This window comes from Halichoerus grypus, chromosome 6 (assembly GCF_964656455.1).
Source record: "Halichoerus grypus chromosome 6, mHalGry1.hap1.1, whole genome shotgun sequence".
NCBI lineage: Eukaryota > Metazoa > Chordata > Mammalia > Carnivora > Phocidae > Halichoerus > Halichoerus grypus.
The window spans coordinates 114,673,091-114,698,204 of NC_135717.1; the positions used below are offsets into that span (position 1 = coordinate 114,673,091).

General features: G+C 42.8%; 1 protein-coding gene across 3 annotated transcripts in view; it reads left to right on the forward strand.

Moving 5' to 3' along the window:
- The window catches only part of PFKM (phosphofructokinase, muscle), a 46,328-nt gene that overhangs the window by 8,902 nt on the left and 12,312 nt on the right, over positions 1 to 25,114 (forward strand). For 2 of the 3 annotated variants that reach the window (XM_036099321.2, XM_036099319.2), the window contains 5 exons: positions 14,835 to 14,927; positions 21,462 to 21,535; positions 22,362 to 22,439; positions 23,814 to 24,003; positions 24,229 to 24,394. In XM_036099321.2, the coding sequence (XP_035955214.1) occupies positions 14,843 to 14,927; positions 21,462 to 21,535; positions 22,362 to 22,439; positions 23,814 to 24,003; positions 24,229 to 24,394 (593 nt within the window). In that variant the 5' untranslated portion in view covers positions 14,835 to 14,842. Of the gene's footprint in view, positions 1 to 11,395; positions 11,515 to 14,834; positions 14,928 to 21,461; positions 21,536 to 22,361; positions 22,440 to 23,813; positions 24,004 to 24,228; positions 24,395 to 25,114 lie in introns of those variants that run through there. The other variant, XM_036099320.2, reaches the window with a different exon arrangement.

The following is a 25,114-nucleotide window of genomic DNA, read 5'->3' on the forward strand; positions in this document are numbered from 1 at the left end:
CCTATTTCTCATTCCTAAATGTCCTGGGACACTATTACTAGCATCATTAACATGATCTTCATCATCTCATCACAGTGGACTAAATATAGATCTGTACCCATTCCATAGTCATGACACTGTCCTTGTAGTAATGAATGGGCTCATGAGTATGGCATACATCATCCTCTTTATTGTCCCCCATTTATGACAGGCTTAGGTAATCACTGTTAAAGAGATCTTCTGTCTTCATGAACTATTCAGCTTCCTGGCAATAATGTCTAGCTTTATCCTGGTTTGGAAGGTATTGTTCAAAGCTTTCTGTATCTTCACTTATCTATCCACTACTTAAAAGGGCTAATGGCCAGAGCATTATGAACCAGGTACATTAGAAAACCTCAACTGGTTTGCTGAAGTGCTCTTCCTATCTAGCTGCTACAGAATTATCTTTAAACATCTTCTGACACTTCTCTCCTCCAGAATACCTTCTTTTATAATAACTATAATTTTTGCATTTATTCTTTGCCTGGACTGCATGCCAACACCTTAATAGCTAACTGATATCTGGAGAGCTCTGGGAAGTGCAAGAGAACCTTCTAAATACCTTCCTGTACTCTGAGATCAATATAAAGAATATGCCTTTCATCATTTGGTAGCAGGGCATGACATATAAGGTGAGATATCATTTGGTTTTTCTCTGTGCATATTAGCTTTTCCTGACATGCTGAAAACAGGAAGACCACCACCAGATAGTATAAGATAGAAGAAATAGTGGATTTTAACCACATGGCCTTCTCAGTCTAGATGACCTTCTTCTTTTGGGTTCAGTCCTTTTTCTCCCCTCACTCTCTGCCAAGTCCCCTAAATCCTGAATTTTAGTGACCAACCTCAACAACTGAATAAAGCTGATTATATTTTGGACAAAGTTTTAGATTTCCAGCAATACCCTAGCTAATTCCCATACTTAAATCATTAGAATGGGCGTAAGCCCCCTTGAGAAGCCTATCAGAGGGCCCCAAGTTCTTTTCCGGTACAAACTCAGGACATTTCAGCTTTCTCCTTTGGAGGAAGGGTCCAGGGTATCCTTTTACAGCCCCATTAAACCATACCACCAATGAAAATGATCTGAGAATAAGTTCAAATTCAGCTGCTGGCTTAGTTTCGTTACCTGGAGAATGTGTTGGCATCATTTCTTGTTTGACTGTCTAACTTGCTGCTTTGCTCTTATGATTCCTGGTCCTTAATTCTGCTAAGCTGTGTGATTTACTCCTGACACTTTTCTTAGGCACCCTACCTTGTATGGCAATGTTTAGACCCCTTCCTCAACCCTTCTTGCATAGTCACCATACTGTGTTTACATGTAGGCTTCATGCACCAACAGCCTGCCCTGAGGAATGCTTCTCAGCCTCCCCCATTAGAGGGATGAGGGTTGAACATATGTCATATTTCCTAGAATTGCCCAGATCTCAAACATTCTCTCCCATCATCAATTTATCATCAAATTATGCATCCAAATTTTGATATGTAAGATAAATCAACCATAGCTAGCTAAAATGACTTTTCTAAGTTGTTGAGGTTCCTTAGAAACTGTATTTGAAATTTAAAAGTTGGTTGATAAACAGAAAATTAGGAAAAAGTGAAATGTATGGTCTTGGAGTTTAGGATTAAAATGAAAGAAAATTCATTTTTAATTTTTTTAAAAAGATTTTATTTATTTATTTGACAGAAAGAGACACAGCGAGAGCAGGGGGAGTGGGAGAGGGAGAAGCAGGCTTCCCGCTGAGCTGGGAGCCTGATGTGGGGCTGGATCCCAGGACCCTGGGATCATGACCTGAGCCGAAGGCAGATGCTTAACAACTGAGCCACCCAGGCACCCCAAGAAAATTCATTTTTAAAGAGCTAATCACTGTTTTCATCGTATCATCCATCTCTCTAATACTGAAATATTTGTATCCATTGGTGTCTTATTCTGGAATGGTCCAAATAAACACCACCAAATTCTTATTATCCAGGTTCCATTTTTTTTTTTTTTTACTCCATTTACCGTCAGCTAACATATTCATGTTGTAAGAAATTGGTACATTATAATTGTTGGGGTATTGATTTCTTCAATTTTATCCCAGGTCCAGTGAAATACAAACTTCCTGTGAACCTTTATTAGTCCCTCTAGATTTTAAACTCCATGAGAGTTTATTATAACTCAGCACCTGGTACAGTGGCTGGCACATAATGAGTCTTCAATAAGGAGTTGTTGAATGTATGAATTAATAATGAATAGGGATTTCTCAAGATTCTTATTAGGAAGATGTTTACATCTTTTCTTAATATGTGTTTCTTCCATCAGCTATCTCTACTTCGTGTTAGTTTTTACTAGTTTAATTCTCAGAAAATAACATCTTCAAGTTTGGAGATAGCATTAAGATAACCACAAGCAAGGCCTAAGTACTTCTGAGAAAATTCTTTTCTAGGACTCCCACCGCCAACTGACCTGGAGGTTCCCTAGGTGCCTTTTGAGATGATATTTCCTTGATTTGTGCTTGTATAGTTTTCCAGGAACTCCTGGGAATGATTGATGCCTGGACAGAAAAAGGAATCTAAAGGATCAAGTGTCTTTGGATAAGGCTATGAGTAACAGTGACATTTCCTTGCTTTCACCTAACTAACGTAGACTAATGAATGCAATAATTCATTAAGAACACTTTCAATGAAGACTTAAAAGTTGGTTTTGGGTTGGGGCCCCTGGCTGGCTCAGTTGGTAGAGCATATGACTCTTGATCTTGGGGTTGTAAGTTTGAGCCCCACATTGGGTATAGAGATTACTTAAAAATAAAATCTTAAAGATTTTATTTATTTATTTTTTATTTGAGAGAGAGAATGACAGAGAGAGCATGAGAGGGGGAAGGGTCAGAGGGAGAAACCGACTCCCTGCTGAGCAGGGAGCCCGATGCGGGACTCGATCCCGGGACTCCAGGATCATGACCTGAGCCAAAGGCAGTCGCTTAACCAACTGAGCCACCCAGGCACCCAAAAATAAAATCTTTAAAAAAAAAAAAGAGTTGGTATTGGGTAGAAGTGGTAAGGAATGGATTGCCTCTCAGATTTCAACCTTTATGTTGGAGTTAGAAACTCTAGAATGTTGTGGAAAGCTTTTCTAACTTTTCCTTTTCCAAAACTTTTTAACGTCTTTATTGAGATATAATTCACATACCATAAAATTCACCCATTTAAAGTGTATAATTTGAACTTTGGCATTCCAAACTGATTCCTCATAAGTAGCTTACAAGTCACCACTCCATCCTAGCAATAAGTAAAAGTAAAAAGACTGAAAAATGAACAGTTCTTCTTGGATCCATAAGAAAGGGGGAGGACACAGGGCAGACTGCTAGCCCCAAAGTTGGAGAGACAGACAGGCAAGTACAATTCATCACGGCTTACTAGAGCAGAGACCCATGAGTGGAAACCTTTGTGGAATGAGTGATGGGGTAGGAAAACCTGAATTGTAATTAACAAATTTCTGGAGGCTCAGTGTAGACAATTCTGAGTGTTAAAAAGTGCAGGGGGACCCAGTCAAAGGGAGTCCCCACAATATTGTGAGATTTACTTTCAGGAGCTCAACCAGATTCTCATAGTAAATATCAGAGAAAAACCCCTGAGGCTTCCCACAGCCGGAGAAGAAAAGGAACCATTTGAAATACACCAGAACAAGAGTGCCTGGGTGGCTCAGTCCTTAAGCGTCTGCCTTTGGCTCAGGTCATGATCTCAGGGTCCTGGGATCGAGCCCCGCATCTGGCTCCCTGCTTGGTGGGAAGCCTGCTTCTCCCTCTCCCACTCTCCCTGCTTGTGTTCCCTCTCTCGCTGTGTCTCTCTCTGTCAAATAAATAAATAAAATTTTAAAAAAAGGAAAGAAAGAAATACACCAGAGTATTCTTTTTCTGGTTAACAAGCCTCGCCTTCAGAGGAAACTAATTAACCAGGGCCTAATTTACTGGGGTATTATCAGAGCCTAACCTACCTGAGGGAGAGAAATACCCAACTCCAGCCCACTCGCCATTCTGACCCTGGGAGAAGAACCTGAGAAATGCTTGTGGAGTTCACAGCCTAGGGGCTGGAATCTAATCATAAGACTATAGAAAGCTTCCTCTCCTCCCCACATCTTACCACCATATTACTAAAGGCCTATTTACGGCACTTCCTTTTACCCATTCCACTATGTCTGGCTATCAAGAAGAAATTACAAGGCATATAAAGAGGCAAAAAACACAATTTGAAGAGACAGAGCAAACATCAGAACCCAACACAGCAGGGCATTAGCGGACTAGGGATTTTAAACACCTGTGAATAATGTGCTAAGGACTCTAATGAATAAAATAGCATGAAAAACAGAGGAGCAATGTAAGCAGATAGATGGAAATCCTAAGAAAGAGCCAAAAAGAAGTGCCAGAGATAGATAAATAAATAAATAAATAAATAAATAAATAAATAAATAAATAAATAAATAAAAACCACTGTAACAGAAATGAAGAATGTGTTTGGTGTTAGTATACTGGATATGGCTGAGGAGAGACTCTGAACTAGAGAATATATCAATACAATTCTCAAAAACCAAAAAGAAAAGAAAAATACTGAAGAAAACAGAAAAGAATACCCAAGGACTGTGGGACAACTACAACAGATGGAACATACACATAATGGGAATACCAAAGGGAGGAAAGAAAGATAAAGGAACGGAATAAATATTTGAAACAATAATGACTGAGAATTTCTCCAAATCAAACATCAAACCACAGATCCAGGAAGCTCAGAGATATATGCCAAAAATAAAGACAAAAACCCCTACACCTAGGCATATCATTTCAAATTACAGAAAATCAAAGATAAAGTACCAAAGGAAGCCAGAGGAAAAAACACCTTATCTATAGAAGAACAAAGATAAAAATTACATCTGACCTCTCCTCAGAAACCATGCAACCAAGAAGAGTATGGAGTGAAACATTTGAAATGTTGAGAGAAAAAAATCACCAACCTAAAATTTGGTACCCTGAAAAATTATCCTTTAAAAGTGAAGAAATAGACTTTCTCAGACAAATTGAGGGAATTTGTTGCTAGTAGACCTGGCTTGCAAGAAATGTTAAAGAAATTGTTTAGAGAGAAGGAACATAACATGGGTCAGAAACTTGGATCTACTTAAAGGAAGAGCATCAAAAAATGAATACAGGGAGATAAAGCAAAAAGAATTATTTTTCTTATTCCTAGTTGATCTAACAGATGGTAACTTGTTCAAAATAATAATAGCAACAATGTATTCAATTATGTAAGCTCACATATATCTATATGGTTTACTCTTGAACAATGTGGGGGTTAAGGGCTCAGGTGAAAATCCATGTATAACTTTTGATTTCCCCCAAAACTTAACTACTAATAGCCTATGTTGACTGGAAGCCTTATCAATAACAACTGACATATTTTGTATGTTTTATGTATTATATACTGTATTCTCACATTAGAGTAAGCTACAGAAAAGATAATATTATTAAGAAAATCATAAGTAACAGAAAATACATTTACAGGACTGTAAAAAAATCTGCATATAAGTGGATCTGCACAATTCAAACCAGTGTTGTTCAAGGGTGGGCTGTATATGCTTATGTTTATACATGAGTAAAATGAATGACAGCAATGATACAAGGGATGGGAAGAAGGAATTAGGGTTATTTTGTTAATATAGGTATTCACACCACCTGTGAAGTGGTATAGTGCTATTTGAAAGTGGACTTGGATTAGTTGTAAATGAACTACTGCAAACTCTAGGGCAACCACTAAAAAAGTAAAAGAGTATTACTGATATGCTAGGAAAGAAGAATGCAATCATACAAAATGTTCAATTAAAACCACAAAAGGCAGAAAAAGAGTGGAAGACAAAAATAAGAACAAAGAATGAGGGCAACAAATAGAAAACAATAATGAATATGGTAGATATTAATCCAGTTGTATCAATAATCACTTTTGAATGTCAGTGGTCTAAATGCATCAATTAATAGATTGTCAGAGTGAATCAAAAACATGACCCAACTATATGTTTGTCCATAAGAAACCCACTATAAATATAAGGATACATATAGATTGGAAGTAGAGGGAGAAAAATATATCATGCTAAAGCTAATTTTTAAAAAGCAGTAGTAGCTCTATTAAGTTCAGAGAGAGCAGACTTCAAAGTAAGGAAAGTTATCAAAGATAAAGAAAGGTATTGCATAATGATAAAGGAGTCAGCTCCAAGAAGATATAACTGTCCCTAAGGTGTACGTGTCTAACAACACAGCATCAAACTGCCTGAGGCAAAAACTGATAGAAGTGAAAGGAGAAAGAGATCCGCTATCGGAATTGGAGATCTCAACACTCTTCTTTCCAAAAGGGACAGATTCAGGAGGCAGAGAATAAGTAAAGACGTAGTTGAACTCAACGACATCATCAATCAAATGATATAAATGACGTCAACAGTTCATCCAACAACAGCAGAACACACATTTTTCTTAAGCGCACGTGGAACATTCACCAAGATAGACCACATTCTGGACCATAAAACACACCTTAACTAAAAGAACAGAAATCCTACAATGTCTGCTCTCAGAACACAATGGAATTAAACTAGAAATCAGTAACAGAAAGAAAACTGGAAAATCCCCAAATATGTGAGGATTAAACAACACATAAATAACACGTAGGTCAAAGAAGAAATCTCAAGAGAAATTTAAAAATATTTTGAACTAAATGAAAATGAAAACCCAACTTAGCAAAATTTGTTGGATGCCGTGGGAGCAGTGCTTAAAGGGAAATTTATAGCACTGAAATGCATGTATAAGAGAAGAAGGTCTAAAATCAATAATATAGTTTCCAACTTGGGAAACTATAAGAGAAGAGCGAATTAAATCCAAAGCAGAAAAAAAGAGATAATAAGAATTAGACCAGGAAAAAAGAAAAAAAAAAGAATTAGACCAGAAATTGGGGTGCCTGGGTGTCTCAGTCGGTTGAGCACCCGACTCTTGATTTTGGCCTAGGTCATGATCTCAGGGTCATGGGGTCAAGCTCTGTGTCTGCCTCTCCACTGGGTGTGGAGTCTGCATAAGATTCTCTCTCTCCCTCTTCCTCTGACCTTCCCTCCCCCAAGGGGCGGGGGGGGGGGGAAGAAAAGAATGAGAGCAGAAATCAATAAAACTGGAAAGGAAAAAAAAAAATCAATGAAACCACAAGCTGGTTCTTCAAAAAGATCAATAAAACCTATAAGCCTTTAATGAGGCTAACTAAGGAAAAAAGAGAGAGGACACAAATTGTTACTATCAGAAATAAAAGAGGGGACATCACTACAGATTCCAGGGAAATTAAAAGGATAATAAAAGAATACTATGAACAAATCTGTGCCCACAAATTTAATAACCTAAATGAAATGGACCAATTCCTTGAAAGACAATGTGTCAAAACTCATACAAGAAGAAATAGGTGATCTGAATAGGCCTAAATCTGTTAAAGAAATTGAATTAATAATTAATAACCTTTCAAAAAAGAAAGCACCAGTCCCAGATAGATTCCTGGTGAATTCTGTCAAACATTTAAGGAAGAGATTTTGCCGGTCTTCTACAATCTCTTTCAGAAGATAGAAGCAGAGAAAATACTTCTAAATCATTCTATGTGGCCAGCATTATCATAATACCAAAACCAGACAAAGACATTAAAATAAAAGAATACTACAGATCAATATCTCATATGATGTAAATGTAAATTTATTTTTATAGCTCTTAAATGTAAAATGCAAAACTATACAATTCCTAGAAGATAACATAGGACAAAACCTAGGTGACCTTGGGGTATGGTGATGCCCTTTTATTTTTTATTTTTATTTTTTTTTAAGATTTTATTTATTTATTTGAGAGAGAGAGAATGAGAGAGAGCACATGAGAGGGGGGAGGGTCAGAGGGAGAAGCAGACTCCCTGCCGAGCAGGGAGCCCGATGCGGGACTCGATCCAGGGACTCCAGGATCATGACCTGAGCCAAAGGCAGTCGCTTAACCAACTGAGCCACCCAGGCGCCCTGGTGATGCCCTTTTAGATACAATACCAAAGATATTATTCATGAAAGAAATATAGTGGACCCTTGAACAACACAGGTTTGAACTATGGAAGTCCACATATACACAGATTTTCTACAGTACTATAACATACTTTGTATTCCTTATGACTTTCTTAAAAACATTTTCTTTTCTCTAGCTTAATTTATTGTAAGAATACAGTATACAATACATGCAACATACAAAATACATGTCAATCCACTGTTTATGTTATTGGTAAAGCTGCCAGTCAACAGTAGGCTGGGAATACAGTTGGCCCTTGGACAACATGGGGCTTCAGGGCACCAACCCCTTGTGCAGTTGAAAATCAGCATATTAATTTTTGACTCCCCTAAAACTTAACTACTAATAGTAGTAACAATTAACTATGCACAAGGGGACCCATGCAGTTCAAACCCATGTCATTCGAGCGTGAACTGTAATTAAGTTTTTGGGGAGTCAAAATTTACACACAGATTTTTGACTGCGTGGGGGTCAATGATCCTAACACCCACATTATTCAAGGGCCAACTACAATTGATAAGCTCAACTTCACTACAATGAAAGCCTACAATTCAATGGAATATAGTATGTTCATAGGGTTTTGCAGTCACTTTAAGTTTAGGACATTTCCATCACCCACAGAAGAAATCCTGTCCTCCTTAGCAGTCACCCCTCATTTCCCCATGGCCCCAAGCAACTGCTAATCTGCTGTCTCTATAGATTTGCCTATTCTGGACATTTCGTATAAATGGTATCATATGGTAGGTGGTCTTTTGTGAATAGCTTCTTTCACCTAGCATCATGTTTTTAAGGTTCATCCATGTTACAGCATGTATCAGTACTTTGTTCTTTTTATTGCCAAGTAATATTCTATTGTATGGACATGCCACATTGTATTTATCCCTTCATCAGTTGATAGACATTTGGCCTCTTTCCACTTTTTGCCTATTACGAATAAAGCTGCTGTGACCATTGGTGTACGTGTGTGTGTGTGTATACATATGTTTTCATTTTCCTTGGCTGTATATGTAGGAGTGGAATTGCTATGTCATATGGTAACTCTGTTTAACATGAGGAACTGTTTTCCATAGTGACTAGATAACTTTACATTTATACCAGCAATATACAGGGTTCCAGTTTCTCCGGGTCCTCTCCAATACTTGTTTTTTCCATTTTTGTTTTGGTTTGTTTGTTTTGTGGTGGTCATCCTAATAGGTGTGAAATGGAATCTCATTGTGGTTTTGATTTGCATTTCCGTAGTGATTAGTGATGCTGAACATCTCTTCATGTGCGTATTGGTTGTTTGTATATTTTATTTAGAAAAAAGGTCTATTTAAACACTTGCCCATTTTTTTTTGTTTTTTAATATTACAATTTTATTAGATATTTCATTGAACAGAGTATGTTTTTTAAAATTAGTAGACTTTGTTGGTTAGAGAAGTTTTAGGCTTACAGAAAATTGAGCAGACTGTCTGCACAGTTTCCTCTCCTGTGGTCAGTTTCCATTTATTACTATTTGCATCAGTGGGGTACATTTGTTACAATTGATGAGCCAATATTAATACGTTATTATTAACTAAAGTCCATAGTTTACATTAGGGTTCACTCTTTGTGTTGTAAATTCTATGAGTTTTGACAAATACACAATGTCATGTATCCAGCATTATAGCATCATGGAGAGTAGTTTTACTGCCCTAAAAATCCCTTGTGTTCCACCTATTTATCACACCCTCTCTACTCCAAGCCCTTGACAACCATTGATCTTTTTACTATCTCTAGTTTTATCTTTTCCAGAATGTCATTTAGTTGGAATCATACAGTATGTAGCCTTTTCAGACTGGCTTCTTTGACTAAGCAACATATATTTAAGTTTCCTCTATGTCTTTTCTTGGCTTGATAGGTCCTTTCATTTTATTGCTAAATAATATTCCATTGAGTTGATCTACCACAATTTATCTGTTCACCTTTTGAGGGATATTTTGGTTGCTTCCAGTTTTTGGCAATTATGAATAAGCTGTTATGAACATTTGTGTGCAGGTTTTTGTGTGCATCTAGTTTTTGGCTCATTTGGGTAAATACTTAGAGGAGTGTGGTTGCTGGATCATATAATAAGACTATATTTAGCTTTGTAAGAAACTGTCTCTTAAAGTGACTGTACTGTTTTGCATTCCCAACGAAAGATGAGGGTTCCTGTTGCTCTACATTCTTGTCAGCATTTGGTACTGTCAGGTTTTTTGTTTGTTTGTTTGTTTTTTGGATGCTAGCCATTCTAATACTATGTAGTGGTATCTCACTGCTTTAATTTACAGTTCCCAAATGACGTCTGATGCTCAGCATCATTTTATATGATTATTTGCCATCTGTATAGTTTCATTGGTGAGGTATCTGTTCAGACTTTTTGCCCATTTTTAAATTGGGTTATTATCCTTTTATTATTGAATGGCAAGAATTATTTATATATTCTGGATACCAGTCCCTTATCACATATATGATTTGCAAATATTCTCTCCCGGTCTACAGGTTCTTTTGTTGGTAACATTTGCATCACAAAAGTTACTTTTGTGTATTCGAATGGCTTCATCTGTATTCTTATTGTTTGCAGCCAGAATAGGCAGAGGCAGAAACAAAAGTAAGAGGAAGGGCAGTAGAAAGAGCCAGGAGAGGAGAGGTGCCTCTGGAGAGACATTGCCACAAAGCCCTGGGTGGAGAGAGGAAGGAATGAAGAGGATCGAGGAAAAGAGGCACCTTTAGCCCTGGGAGTACTTGGCCCAGGTTCCCGCGGTGGATGCTGTTTGCTTTGTAGCCCTGTATTTTCTCTGAGAAAGGTACATACATGTAAAAGGAGTTTTGAGGTCCCTCTAAAGAAAATACCAGTGTTCAACGTTCCCCCAGGGCAGGGACTCTATTTCCTTTATCGTTTCATCCCTCAGCACCTAATACAAAACCTGGCACCAAAATTTTCCATAAATGTTTGTTTAAATAGTGAAAGAGGTGGGAGACAATGCATCAGGCCAGAGGGGGAGGTTTATTAGTTGTGGAGGGTGTTTGAATGCAAGGAGCCTCAGTCAGTCCCAGCTAGGAAAAAGTTGTCTCGGCGGACAACCTGGGAGGCAACTAAATAATTTCTGATTTCCACTGTGTGTAGGAGCTGATTGCTCCCAAGACAGAGATGGGGACCCGAGAACCTTCTGGGGAGTGAAGAGACCAAGCGGATACCATATCTGAGCTGTCCTTGGGCGAAGGAGCGAGAGGAGGAGAAAGAGAGGAGGGAGGAGGCGGAGCCTCCGGGCCAGCATCAGCCAGTGGAGGTTGGGAAGCGTCTCTTTCCCCTCCCTCGTTGCCTCCACCTGGCTCCTCCCCGCGTTCGCCAAGCTCCCCTCCCCCTTCCCCAAGGACAGTCTGCGAGGAAGCCGTGGCAAGGGAGCGCTAAGACTAAAAGGCAAGAGGGGCCCTTGGATAAAGGCCCAGGGGGAAAGCCGAGAGCGAGGTGGGGATGACCGTGCTGGGAGGAGGCGGTGGGGAGAACTGGAAGGAGCGGACGGGAAAAGCAGTGGTGGTATGGCACAAGAAGCTGGAGGGAAGAGGGGGGATGGGTAGGGCCGTCGTGAAGAATCCTAGACCTTTGGCTCATCTCCCTCTGCTTGCACGCACAGCCCCCATCCCTGGCAATCAGGGATGGGTGAGTGGTGCTCGGACCTCGTTGCCCTTGGCTGCCCGACTCCTATCCTGGCACTCATCCAATTCAAATCCGTGCACCTATGATGTTGCCTCCCTGTAATTCTCCCTCCCGCGTGCGTATCTACACACATGTGATTTTATATTTAGATTTTATGTCTGTATTTCTATGTGTGTGTCACTGTGAATCTATAAGGATGTTTATAGATGAATCTGCGTGCATTTTTGTATCCTGTGCCTCTATAACTGGTTTAGAGATGCAGGAGAAGAATCTGAGCTGTTTTTTGCAGGTCAGCACTCCTAACCTTCCCCCTTGTTATGGTGAATTCTCTCCCTCACTGAAGCCCCCAGGGGTGAAAGATCCTTGTGTGGGTTTGTAAGTGATGAGTTCCCAGAGTGAATGAGAGGAAAAAATCAAGGGAAATGGGATCAGCATACTCACGTTTTGTTCTTCCGTTCCCAGATTTTCGCCTTCCTATTTGCACCAGTTAGTCTTTTTTTTTTTTGAGAACAGTAGAAATTTGGACCTGAGCATGCTAGTTAGTAGGAGAGTGTCTCTGTCCATGTGTGTTTATTGTATTCCTTTTGCTGTTTGTCATTATATGCTTTCTTAAGTCCTATTTGTATCTCTATGTGTTAGAAATAGAATATGGAGCTATGTTTGTATCCAAGCATATTAAATAAAAGTTTTCATATGTCTGTGTGCATTTCGTATTGTTTGTTAGTTCCCTAATGCTTTCAACAAGGATTTATTGAACTGTTATGTGCATAGACTTCACCAGGCTTTGGTAAGCTGTGGAGAGTTTTTTAAAAAATGAACATGATCTCTCCCTGGAGGATTGTTCAGTCTAATTAGGGAAGATGGCTTACAGCAATAATCTATCCCGGGGTCTGCAAATGCTTTCTGTAAAAGGTCAGATAGTAAATATTTCAGTCTTCTCTGGCTATCTGGTTTCTGTCACCATAATCTAAGCAGCCATAGGATGATGTGTGAAAGAATGAGAGTGGTATGGATGCTGAAATTTGAATTTCATGTAATTTTCACATGTCGTGAAATTGTTTTTTCAACATTTAAAAATGTAAAAACCTTTCTTAGTTTGCCGCCCTACAAAACCATAAAAAGGGCTGGATTTGGTCTGTGTGCTATATCGTTTGCTGACCCCTGATCTAGCCTGACCTTCTTTTCAATATATAAGAAGCAATTTTAAATACTACATAGGGGCACCTGGGTGGCTCAGCTGGTTAAGCAGCTCACTCTCGATTTTGGCTCAGGTCATGATCTCAGGGTCCTGGGATTGAGCCCCGAGATGGGCTCTGCACTCAGCAGGGAGTCGGCTTCAGGATTCTCTCTCTCCCTCTGTCCCTCCCCATTGTGCTCTCTTTCTCTTTCCAATAAATAATAAGTTAAAATAAATACCACATAAAGTGGTGATTAAATGCTAAATGAATGATCCAGTACCAGACAATATGTGATGAGAGGAGGTCCAAAAAGAAACTCTCCTTGACCTGTGGTCGTCAGTGAAGGCTTAATAGACTTAATGTTAATAGGGTTGCGACTAGGACTGGTCTTAAATGACGGAGTGGGCTATCGATCTGTGGAAGGGCGAGGGTGGCCTTCTGGATGCGGGATGCAGTGTGCCCAAGTACACACGTGGGGAGGAGCAAAGTAATGTTCAGGTGATGATGGAGTAGAAAACTCACGGGAGCAAAAGTTGAAGCGCTAGGCAAGGGCTAGATCATGGAAGCTTTGACTGCCAACCCAAGAAGTCAGTCAGCACGGATTATGTGTAGTATGTCTGAGAACCTGTGTCCCCTAATAATACTATGTGTGTTTGTGTATGTATGTCTTCATGAGTGTCCCATTGCATGTATTTTATTGCCACATATACAGATTTGTGTGTTTATGTGACCTATGTCTTTGTCACCAGCTTCCCCGATTTCCCCAGATTGACAGCAGAAACAGGAGCTGTGCTTAAAGGTCATCAGCCTCTGTTCAAGTGAATGCATCCTCTCTCCAGTGAGGCCCCAGGGTCCGGGGACCTTCCCATGGGGCTTGTTTTGTGTCTCTGATAGAGTGGAGAGGGAAACAAACAGAGGGGGAGCAGCTATTGTAGGCAATTCGGGTAGAGAGAGGCCGTGAGGATCCCAAGAAGAGAAGGGTAAGGGACAATAGAAGGAAGAATAGGATTTGGTAACCATTTTGACTCTGAGAGTAAGGAGGAGATAAATTTAAAAATTTAGGTTTTCACCTGGGTAACTGGGAGAGTGATGATTCCGTTGACATTTTAAGGATATAAAAGTGTGTCTTGTGTGTTCCTGTGAGAGAGAGAGATAAGCCTTGCAGACAAAAATAGGAACGTGGTCACATGTCATGTGTCCATATCTATGTATATGTGGCCATGATTCTGTTGCTCTTCCCACCTGATAGCATGGTGTGTGAGGCACAGGGCCTGAAGATGAGTCAAGAGATGCCTGAGGGAGCCTGAGAGGATGGGAGAAGCCATAGAATGTCTTTTAACCGTTCCTGAGCCTGAACCATTGATTTGCACAAGCTCAGATGTGCATGTAAAACCTCAAACTCCAGTTCCAGCTTAGCCCAATTCCATACAACTGAACCCTAATCTTCACCGTAATCCAGCCTACCCTCGCTTTTCTGCTTCCACTTTGCTGGTGTCCGGTCAGTGCCCCAGACCTCATCCGACTCCTACCATCTGCAGCAGCCCTTCCCTTCATAAAAGGGAGGAATCCTTGAGGCTAACTTAACTTTCCTCCCTCCTTTCTCATTTCTGGTCAGTCAGCTGCCCTTCCCCTTGACCTTAGCTTGTTCTCCAAATAGGCTCCAATTGAGGTGGGAGGGATTAGCCAAGACCTTTGCGGTGTTGGGTTTGATTACTGTGACATTTCAGCTTGTCATTCTGCAGGGTTGTGGCCCTCTTCTGGAAGAAGTCCAAAGCACCCAGGCTGTAAAGCCCAGACTTAGTATACTCAGAGAGCCTGACTGAGGTGGCTCTCACCAGTCTAACAGCCATTTCCCGAGCACCTCGATCTACCTGTGTCTTAGCGGGTCGTTCCCTTGAATTCTAGAGTGGATCATGACCCATGAAGAGCACCATGCAGCCAAAACCCTGGGGATCGGCAAAGCCATCGCCGTGTTAACCTCCGGTGGAGATGCCCAAGGTAAGGAGGAAGGCCCTGCTTGGGGAGGGACAAAAAACATGGCTGGTGGGCCCCCTTGAGTTTCTTGATTCCCCTCACCTGTAGAACAAGACTATCCTCCTTAATGTCCTCCTGCTGTAGATTCACGTTGGAATCCTGGGCCTTCCCCCAAATCTCTGTCAGGTCCAAGTCCCCAAGTGCTTCTGGATATTGTTTGCTCTGATTTACTCAAATCTTCATAAAACTTCTTTCCAGGTTTTTCTGAAGATTTGGGACCATTTGGGTCCTTTGGTACCTAAAAGACAGGTGTTTCCTCAAGCTACATTAGAAAGAGACTAAAGAGATGCAGTTGTTGAGAAAGCAGTGGGTGGGTTCACTTCCAGCACATTGGAAGCAGTGGGGAAAGGGAGGGACCAGAATTGGGATTTGGGGGGCTGTAGCCAGAGCCTCAGGTTTTGCTCTGATGTCTGTAGAGTTCCTGCACTGACCCGGGTCCGGCACCTCACTCTGACAGGACATTTCCTTTTACTAGGCACACTTCTGCTTCGTTCTCTCTCTTCTCTGGCCTCTTCCTCCTCTTGCAGTCCTCCAGCCCTCCAACAAACAGGAACAGTTAATCGGTACAGACCCATAGGGCGGGGTCGGCAGGGTGTGGGCCGAGAGCAAGGGCAGAGGGAACCCCTTTCTGGGTTGAGTCCCAGAAACCTGGAAGTCAGGAAAATCAGGTGTGTGGAAAAATGAAGTGGGAGATAGGGAACGTGTGATTTTTTTTTTTTCTCCTTTGATGGTCTTGTATATTCTAGTTTATAATACCTTGAAGAGAGGCAGAGGGACACCAGGACATGGACACTGTGCTGGGAAAAAGAGAGAAGGAAAGACATGTCAGCCAGTGTCCCCTTCGCTCTATTCCACTCTCCCTAGGCTTCCTAGACTTCGTGTTAAGCACCCACTTTGTTTAGAGCCCTGTCCTGTATGTTGTGAAGAAGTTGATTTCCTTGGGGAATATGTAGTTTTAGGAGGAGACATAACATACATTCCTAGAGTTCTTATGTAAGGCTCATAAATAACAATAATCAAGTGTCCTTAGCCCAGTAGAACCCACGTATATAATGAAATGCTAGGCCTTGGGAGGATTAACCAGGGAAGGGTTCCCAGACAAGGTAGATTTCAAGAAACCGAACTCTTCATTGAATGGATTCTTGCTTCAACAGTGCCTGGTATGTAGTAAGTGCTAAATAAACGTATTCCTAATTAAATGCAAAGGGAATTATTGAGCATCTGTGTAGCGAGCAGGATGGTGGGCACTAAGGATACATCGATGAAAAGGTCACATGTCGTCTTTGCTCTTATGATCCTTCTCATTAGTAAATCTAGACGTTAAATATGTTTTTAAACTAATGTTTATTGAGTTACACCCGTGGTATATACCACGAACACGAGAATGCTAGAACAAGGACGCTTAGGGAGGAGGGCAGAGAAGTCTGAGTTCAGGAGTGGCCAGATTAGGAATGCACAGCTTCTCTTGCTTCTCTGTTCTCTCCTTGAAAGAATCCCTTGCTACGTAAACTCTGAGTGTTGACCCTAAAACCTTGGTAGGGTGGCTTGTGAAATTGGATTAAGTGAAGCAAGAGCCTGCTAAAAATCCAAGGGAGGTATATGAAGTTAGGAAATTATGAAAAAGACGGGCTCTCTGGAGAGGGAAAGCGGTAAAAAAAGAGATAGAGAGAGAGACCTAGGATTTAACTTGGGTCTGAGAGCAGCAGAGCCCTTCCAGCTTCTGATCCTGAGCAGAGGAACCCTCTTTTTTTTTTTTTAAGATTTTATTTATTTATTTGACAGAGAGAGACACAGTGAGAGAAGGAACACAAGCAGGGGGAGTGGAAGAGGGAGAAGCAGGCTTCCTGCGGAGCAGGGATCCTGATGTGGGGCTCGATCCCAGGACCCCGAGGTCATGACCTGAGCCAAAGGCAGATGCTTAATGACTGAGCCACCCAGGCACCCCGAGAAACCCTCATTTTAGAGGGACTGTCACCTGCTTTAAGGGAAGATCATCCTTCATGGAGGCAGGGGCTACCATAAGCTGATTTCTGGAGGGCCAGCTAGACCGAGGCCTGTGGAATCCTGTGACAGGCACAGTGTCCCGAGGGAAATATCCCACTGCGAGGCCACGTAACATCACAGGTGCATGGGAGTAGTTGGTACAGGATGAAAGTAAGAGAGGCAGAGAAGCAGAGCAGAAAACTCAAAGTAGAGCCGAGAGGTCCCAGCTGAGGGAGCAGCTCAAATACAACAGTGGCCCACCCAGAGATAGGTTTAATGATCTGTAGTTTTCCTAGGGAGAGGAGGACACAGAAATGATTTTTCCCCAGAAGCTGTGGGCCATGTGGGAGAGTGAGGTCAGGCTGTATAAAATCCAGAGAGGCCACAGTTCTGTCATCCCCTGAGTTCAGCAAAGCTCATAACTTCTTAAAATAGAAAGAGGCCAGAAAGCAGACAGCTTGAGCTCAGAAGCTGGGCTGAGTAGATACGAATCCTGATTCCCACTTCAGCCCAGGAATGGCCCCAGCTCTGCTCAGTCATACCATATTTGGCCTTATGACATTGGCTTGTTTGCTGGAAAGGATCTCAGCCGTTTGCTCTAGCCCTCTGTGTTCAGATGGGCGGTCCACTCCAAATGCCTGTTTATCCTGTTTGTAAAGGTTTTAAAGGTTTACACGAACAGGGATTCGATGACCTCTCTGGATTGCTGTTCTAGGACTCATAATTTTAATTACATATTCAGAAGTGTAATTCAGATCTAACATTTATTTCTTATGTTGGAATTAAAGGATATTTTTTTCCTATTCAAAGTTCAGTTAAGGTAGAAAGAAACTTTTTAACATCTGCTTTCAAAAAGGTAGTGACCAACTCATTTATTAGTCTTTTTTGTCTCATGTCTAAGAGACCCATCACCCATAGTTCTCCCCAAAGCCTCTTCCCTGCAGGCTGTAATTAGAAACTCCAAAGTACGTGCCTCTGATGTTCTCCAGAGCCCCTCTCCTGGCTGTACCCAGAATACCCCCTGGGTGGTGCCTGTAATCTTATCCTTCGTCTTGCTTCTAATAAATCAGACAGTTGCAAACACAGGGTTATTTAGGGCAACGTGGAAGAGCCAAGGAGATCCTGGCCAGGACTGGTCTGGGGCCAGAATAGGCCAGTAATGTTAAGTAGGAGAGCCCAAAGAATTACTGGGACTCCCTAGTAAAAGTTACGTATACATCCCAGTCTGTGATTTCTAGGGAACTGGGGGTTTGAGACGCAGGTATAGGGGACGATGAAGGGAGCCCTGAAACTTGGTTCCTAGGGAAACAGCTGTCCAACTTAGAGGCAGGAAGGATGGCCTCTGGAGGTTGATAGGATTGAGGTAAGAAGGTAAAGGGAGGAGAGAAGAGAAAGAATCTTCTTTTCTTGTGGGATTTTTTTTCTGCCCCATGGATTTGGATATTTCCTACCCACCATCTATTGTTTACTTTACACTTAAAACCTTTTAAGTCATTTGTTTTTCTTAAATCTTTTCTCCCCTACCCTTACTCAGTTTGGGAGTGGGAAACAGAATTCCAACCTATAAATTTCAGAAGAATGTTTTTTCCTTATTTCTTAAGATTACAAATTCATACTCCAGAACTCCAGGTATCCCATAGAGAATCCCACAGGCCTTTTCAAAGTCTAGAAAATAAATAAACAATAGTTTCATTTCTGTTCTGATCTTACTGACTTTATACCTCTTTCCTAAATCACTGATGACTTTGCGTTGACTCTTTATTCTTTTCATACACAAAGGCTTTTCCTAAAGCTTCTGAGAAGCCCCTTCCCATCACAGATTTTTCTGTTTTGATCCCTTCAGTAGTCTAGACTTCTGGACTTCATGTGGCTTTGCCTCAGTGGTGGTGGAAGTGAGCTTTGACATTAGTGCTCACCAGGGACCCTTGTAGGCAAGCCCAGTCTTTCAGTTCTTATCGGAGATCAATTATTGGAAGCATTCAGCACTGTTTCAACTTCTTGAAACTGCCCCCTTTGGCTTCCAAGACATCATTAAGACCTGGTTTTCCTTCTATCTTTCTTGCTGCTCCTCTTTAGTCTCCCTCCTGGATCCCGTTTTCCCCTACCCATTCCTTCAGTATTAGTTTTCCTCTGCATTCCATTCCTTGCCTTTCCCATTCAGATTCTACGTATTCTCTTGAGACAGCCTCTTCCAAGTCCACATGGATGTCCCGCAAGAACTTCAAGCTCAACATCTCCCAGTAGGAATGTGTCATCCGCACCCCACCTGCCTGACTGAAAACCCGCCTCCGCTCAGTTAATCGCACCACTGTTGGACCCTGCACCTGAGTCATTCCTGGGGCTTTTCCATCGTCCTCTCCAACACGTTGAAATCTAACCACATAGCTGTGCTTCTGCTTCCTAGGTGTCTCCTTGTCCAGTGTCTCTGTTTTGTCCCAAATGCCACTCTCCTAGTCCAGGCCCTCATCATTTTTGCCTAGGCTGCCAGATAGCCATCTTACCCCAGCTTCCTCTGTGTTGCTGCCATGGTGATCCTTCTGATATGCACAGAGCATTGTGTCTCTCCACTCTCAAAATTCTTCGAAGATTCTCCATCATTTGCAACTTTTTTTCCTAGGTCACAGACCCCTTTAAGTATCAAATGAAAGCTGTGGACCTTCTCCCAAAGGAAATTCCCGTGCCCAGAAAACTTTTTCGTGCAGTTTCATGGGGTTCATGGATTTCCTGAAACCACCACCCATGGATCTCAGTCAAACCTTGGCCTACAGAATAAGAGCCACAGTTCCTCATGTGGCATGCAGCTGCCTGCCTACCTGTGTGGCTTCATCTTTCACTGCTTCTGTCTTCCTGTCTTACAGTTTATTCTTCACAGTACTGGACTTTTTAAAGATTTTATTTATTTGAGAGAGTGAGCAAGAGAGCACGAGCCAGGGGAGGGGCAGAGGGAGAAGGAGAAGCAGGCTCCCCACGGAGCAGGGAGCCCGATATGGGACTTGATCCCGGGACCCTGGGATCATGACTTGAGCCGAAGGCAGACGCTTAACCAACTGAGCCACCCAGGTGGCCATCTAAGGTTGTTTCTTGACTCTTGCCTTCATTTGTGCTACTCTCCTGCCTAGAACACTCTCACCTAAAGTGTCTACCTTACAAAAAAGATTTATAAGGATATTGTCCTTTAGGTTTCAGGTCAAATGCTGTCATTTCTGTATAACCTGTCCTGACTTCCTCCTGGAAGCTGAGATGCTCCTCCTTGTTCCCACTGTGCTTTGTACGTACCTCCTTCATATGGATCCATGTTGTAACCATATTATATTCTTCGCAAGTCTTGAGGACCATTACCAAGTCCTTTATCTTCGTATCCCTAGACTATATCATTCACCGCTGTTTCCCCAGTGCCTATATAGTGCCTGGAGCATGGTAGGTATTCAGTAAATATTTGCTTAATGAGTGAATGGACCTTTGATTTGACTTGGCGTGCATAGCCGTCTATTACCAACCCCACTCCCACCTCCCCCCAAAAAACAGACATTCTGGTCTTTTTGATTCTGTTCCATTCCAGGTAGTAGTTCATGATGGATTTTAGTCTGCTGCTGCAGATTTTTCTAATTACTGGTTTCTCTAGTGCTCACTGATATATGATATTTCTCTAGGCAGGATTGAGGACCATAGGAATACATTTTAGATTGAAACAAACAAAAAAAAGGACTGGCATATCTGAGGGAAGATAGTTAAAATGGTTCACAAGAAATTGATCTATCTTGGCTCTGAGTGTCCTTGAGCATCACTGTGAGCCCCTCCTCCCATTATAAGGCAGGAGGGGGTTACCGGGATCAAGACCCAGGAATGTCTTCCATCTCTCACCAGGGAAGCTCTGCTTACTTTGCAGTTATCAGTAACATTGGTTCCAGTATGGGGGCCTTTATAGCTTCCACCATGTGTTGTGTGTTGTTCAGGGTGGTTCCTCCTCAGTACTCGTGGGAGAGATGGTTCTCGTCACTGAGTAGCTACAGGGAAGGAATGATACTTCAGTGGGAGAAAGGGGAAAGGCTCTCCTCTCTGTTTTAGTCCTAATTAGTTTTAGTCCTAATTATTTCTCCCAGTGGGGAGACTGGCTCTGTGACCGTGACCTCTTTGAACCTCAGTTTCCAAATCTGTAAAATGGAGGCAGCTTCAGGCTTGTGGCTAGGATTAAATGAGATGAGGTTAGACAAGCATTTAGCAGTCTCTAACACTACAGTAAGCATTCAAGATTATGATTCCCCAGATTGCCCTGGCAAGGAAAGGTCTTAGGAAAGATGGGATTTTGGGGGGGAAGGGAGAGGAATCGGGGGTATCTGGAGCTACATAAACACTGAACGTGGTAATTCAGTGTTAGTGGGAGGCCAGAAGACTTGGAGGAGAGGAGTATTCCAGATTCAGAGAAAAGCCTAAGAAAAGGACTGAGTCGTGTCTTGTAGTCCAGGCTGCTTTTCTGAGGACTAACCTCTCCCTGTCATCTTTCCTCCCTCCTTGCAGGTATGAATGCTGCTGTCAGGGCTGTGGTTCGAGTTGGTATCTTTACTGGTGCCCGTGTCTTCTTTGTCCATGAGGTTGGTTCTCTACTTCGTTCTCTGTCGTTCTTTCTCTGTTTTCTGCTCCTCCCTCCCCACTTCTTCTTTCCTCACCTCCCAGTTACATGCTTTGTCTGGGCTCCCAGTCTCCATGAGTGTCCCCGCCACTTCTGTCTCCGATAATGATGGTGGGATCTAGGGGTCTGCAGACTCGGTCCTCATGGTGCCCAATTTAAAGGAAGAAGTAACTTTCTCTTCCCCTTACCTCCACCAAGACAAAGAGAAAAGCTGAAATGAGTATTTCACAGAAAATTTAGTATATCCAGAGATAGAGCCTTTGGAGGGAAGAGTCTCATCAGATTTCTGTAGTTTCCTGAACCTCCTGAGGCTCTAACTCCTCTTCCCTTCTCTCCCTTCCCTCTCATTCTTTTTCCACTCTTCTCTCTGTAAGGTTTATCTGCCTTCTCCCCAGTTCTATCTTTTCAAGTCCCACTTCTCTCCCGCCTTCCCTCCAACACCTTTCTCTTTTCCCTCTACTGTTATCAAAGCCATCTGTTATCTAGTTCCCTGGGAAGCAGATTGGAGGACTTGGGATGAGCCAGAAGGAAGAGGAATTAGGATGAAATATCAGGAAGGACATCCTGCCCTTTTGAGATTGTGAGAAACTAGAAGAGGGTATTGAAAAGTTGACGTCTTCTTCCTTGGACTGTGTTAATTATGACAGTGTCATGGGCATCCAGGAATCAGTAATGGGAGAAGGTGACTTGATTCTCAGAGAACTTCTTCCCAGGGATCCTGTCTTAATCGTGGGGGTTTAGGGAGAACTGGCCAAGCAGAGGCTGAATGGGTGTAATGTGCCCCGCAGGGTTACCAAGGCCTGGTGGATGGCGGAGATCAAATCAGGGAGGCCACCTGGGAGAGCGTTTCGATGATGCTGCAGCTGGTATGTTCCCGAGGACTCCTGTCCCATGTTTGTCCTGTCCTTTTTGCACCCCACTGTGGTTTGGCCTCACGGTTGTCCAAGTCCCCCCCATGTGGCTGGATGTGAAGGGTTCTATGACAAGAGAGATGCCACGATTGCCCTTTACTCTTTGAGTTCGAAAACATCACCCTGTTTTCCTAGGGTGGCTTGGGGACGGGAACGCGGTCACAGGACAGTTTGCTCTTTATAGAAAGGTTGCAGGCAAGACTTGAGGAGCCGGTGCATTGGCAGGACCTGCTCTGGGGTCACGGGGAAGGTCTGGCCATGAAGATAACCTTACCAGAGGACTGGAGCCAGGGCCAGAAGTAGAGCCGAAATCCACCAGTCCTCATGTGATGGTGATCAGGTCACCTGAAACCAGAGTGTTTAAGGGAGGAAGGAACCAATACAGCGTTTTCGAGTTTCCAAAAACACCCTGAAATTATGCTGATTGTATCCACAACCCTTTGTACTATACTTTCTCTAAGTCAAATACCTATTTTCTGATTTACTGAAAAATCTACAAATTACATTTGTATCCCCATTCTTTACCTCGAGCCTCTAAAAATCCATGGGCAGAAATTTAGTGTGCAGCTTCGTGCAGGTTCTTTATAGGCAATGGTGCCTGCTGTTCTGTGGTCTGAGAATGAGCCAGAATTCTCCCTCAATACTCCCAAAGGCGTGGATGCCACGAGTTTATATGATTTGTGAAAGCCCTAAGTATACTTACCTCTCTCGGGGTATCTACGAGCCCCTGGGGATACTCAGAGCTATTTTTCCTTGTGAATACGTGGGTGGGTATTGTGTCTCCTTCTACTAGCACCCTAGCCTGAGGAGCAAAGAGGAAATTGGCGGTGCCTGGTTACAGTTAGAAATCAGTGAGTTCAAGAGGGAAAAAGTACTACCAAGCACATTGGGATGAACTCCTAGGAATAGTTTGGACGCAGTCTGATAAAGTCAGGTCGCTAGGGAGAATTTCCAGGACCGAAGCCAGTGCTATTTCTTACACGTCTAAGAACGTGTGAAAGAGATGAGTCCAAAAGCCAACAGCATGGGTGTATTCCTTTGCTCTCCTTGAGGATAATCACTTTGATGACAAAGCCTTCAATGGAATGGGTTGATCTTAGACTTCCAAGAGGTGTAGCAGAATATAAGGAATGACCCTGTGATAGCTCAGCCAGCATCATTTCTCTCTCCTTTAGAAAGGACAAATGACTCTTAAGGATGTCGGGGCACTTCCTGGAAAGGCACGTGGTTATGACAGCCCATCAGTGCTGGAATGGGGGGAATCTTAGCATGTTGTGCCCAAATTTGGCTGTGTCCTCTGGGGAGCTGACTTCTACCTCTTCCCCACAGGGAGGCACAGTCATTGGAAGTGCCCGGTGCAAGGACTTCCGGGACCGAGAGGGGCGACTGCGCGCTGCCCACAACCTGGTGAAGCATGGGATTACCAATCTGTGTGTCATTGGGGGTGATGGCAGCCTCACTGGGGCTGACACCTTCCGTTCCGAGTGGAGTGACTTACTGAATGACCTCCAGAAAGCGGGTGAGACGTTGTTGTCACGAGTATGGTTTGTGCGCGTGCACACACAGCCCTCTCCTCCCGTCGGAGGGAATCGTTACCCAGACACGAACGGGCAGCCTCTGCCCTCCTTGTTCTGCCATTGCTTTATGGTTCCCTTGGCTGCAGGCCCTTCTCTCCCCAGTCACCTGCTCTTGTGGCGTGCCGGGCACCTCACCCGGTGGCTCCTGGTTTGCTTCTCTTTGTCAGGTAAGATCACAGCAGAGGAGGCTACCAAGTCCAGCTACCTGAACATCGTGGGCTTGGTGGGCTCCATTGACAATGACTTCTGTGGCACCGATATGACCATCGGCACCGATTCTGCCCTGCACCGGATCATAGAGATCGTGGATGCTATCACCACTACTGCTCAGAGGTAAGGGGGCGGCGTAGGAGGGGGGCCGCCGGGAGCGGCTAGAGGGCTGGCGTCTAGAGAAGAGGAACACGTGGGAGCTGTAGACTCGAACAACCAGTTTGCTGGGGGCTGGAACACTTTTTTTTTTTTTTTTTTTTTATGTTAGGTTAATCACCATACATTACATCATTAGTTTTTGATGTAGTGTTCCATGATTCATTGTTTGCGTGTAACACGCAGTGCTCCGTGCAGAACGTGCCCTCTTTAATACCCATCACCAGGGCAACCCATCCCCCCACTCCCCTCCCCTCCAGAACCCTCAGTTTGTTTCTCAGAGTCCATAGTCTCTCATGGTTCATCTCCCCCTCCTATTTCCCCTGTTCATTCTTCCCCTACTATCTTTTTTTTTTTTAACATATAATGTATTATTTGTTTCAGAGGTACAGGTCTGTGATTCAACAGTCTTACACAATTCACAGCGCTCACCATAGCACATACCCTCCCCAATGTCTATCACCCAGCCACCCCATCCCTCCCACCCGCCCCCCACTCCAGCCACCCTCAGTTTGTTTCCTGAGATTCAGAATTCCTCGTATCAGTGAGGTCATATGATACATGTCTTTCTCTGATTGACTTATTTTGCTTAGCATAATGCCCTCTAGTTCCATCCACGTCGTTGCAAATGGCAAGATTTCGTTTTTGTTTTTTTTTTAAGATTTTATTTATTTATTTGACAGAGAC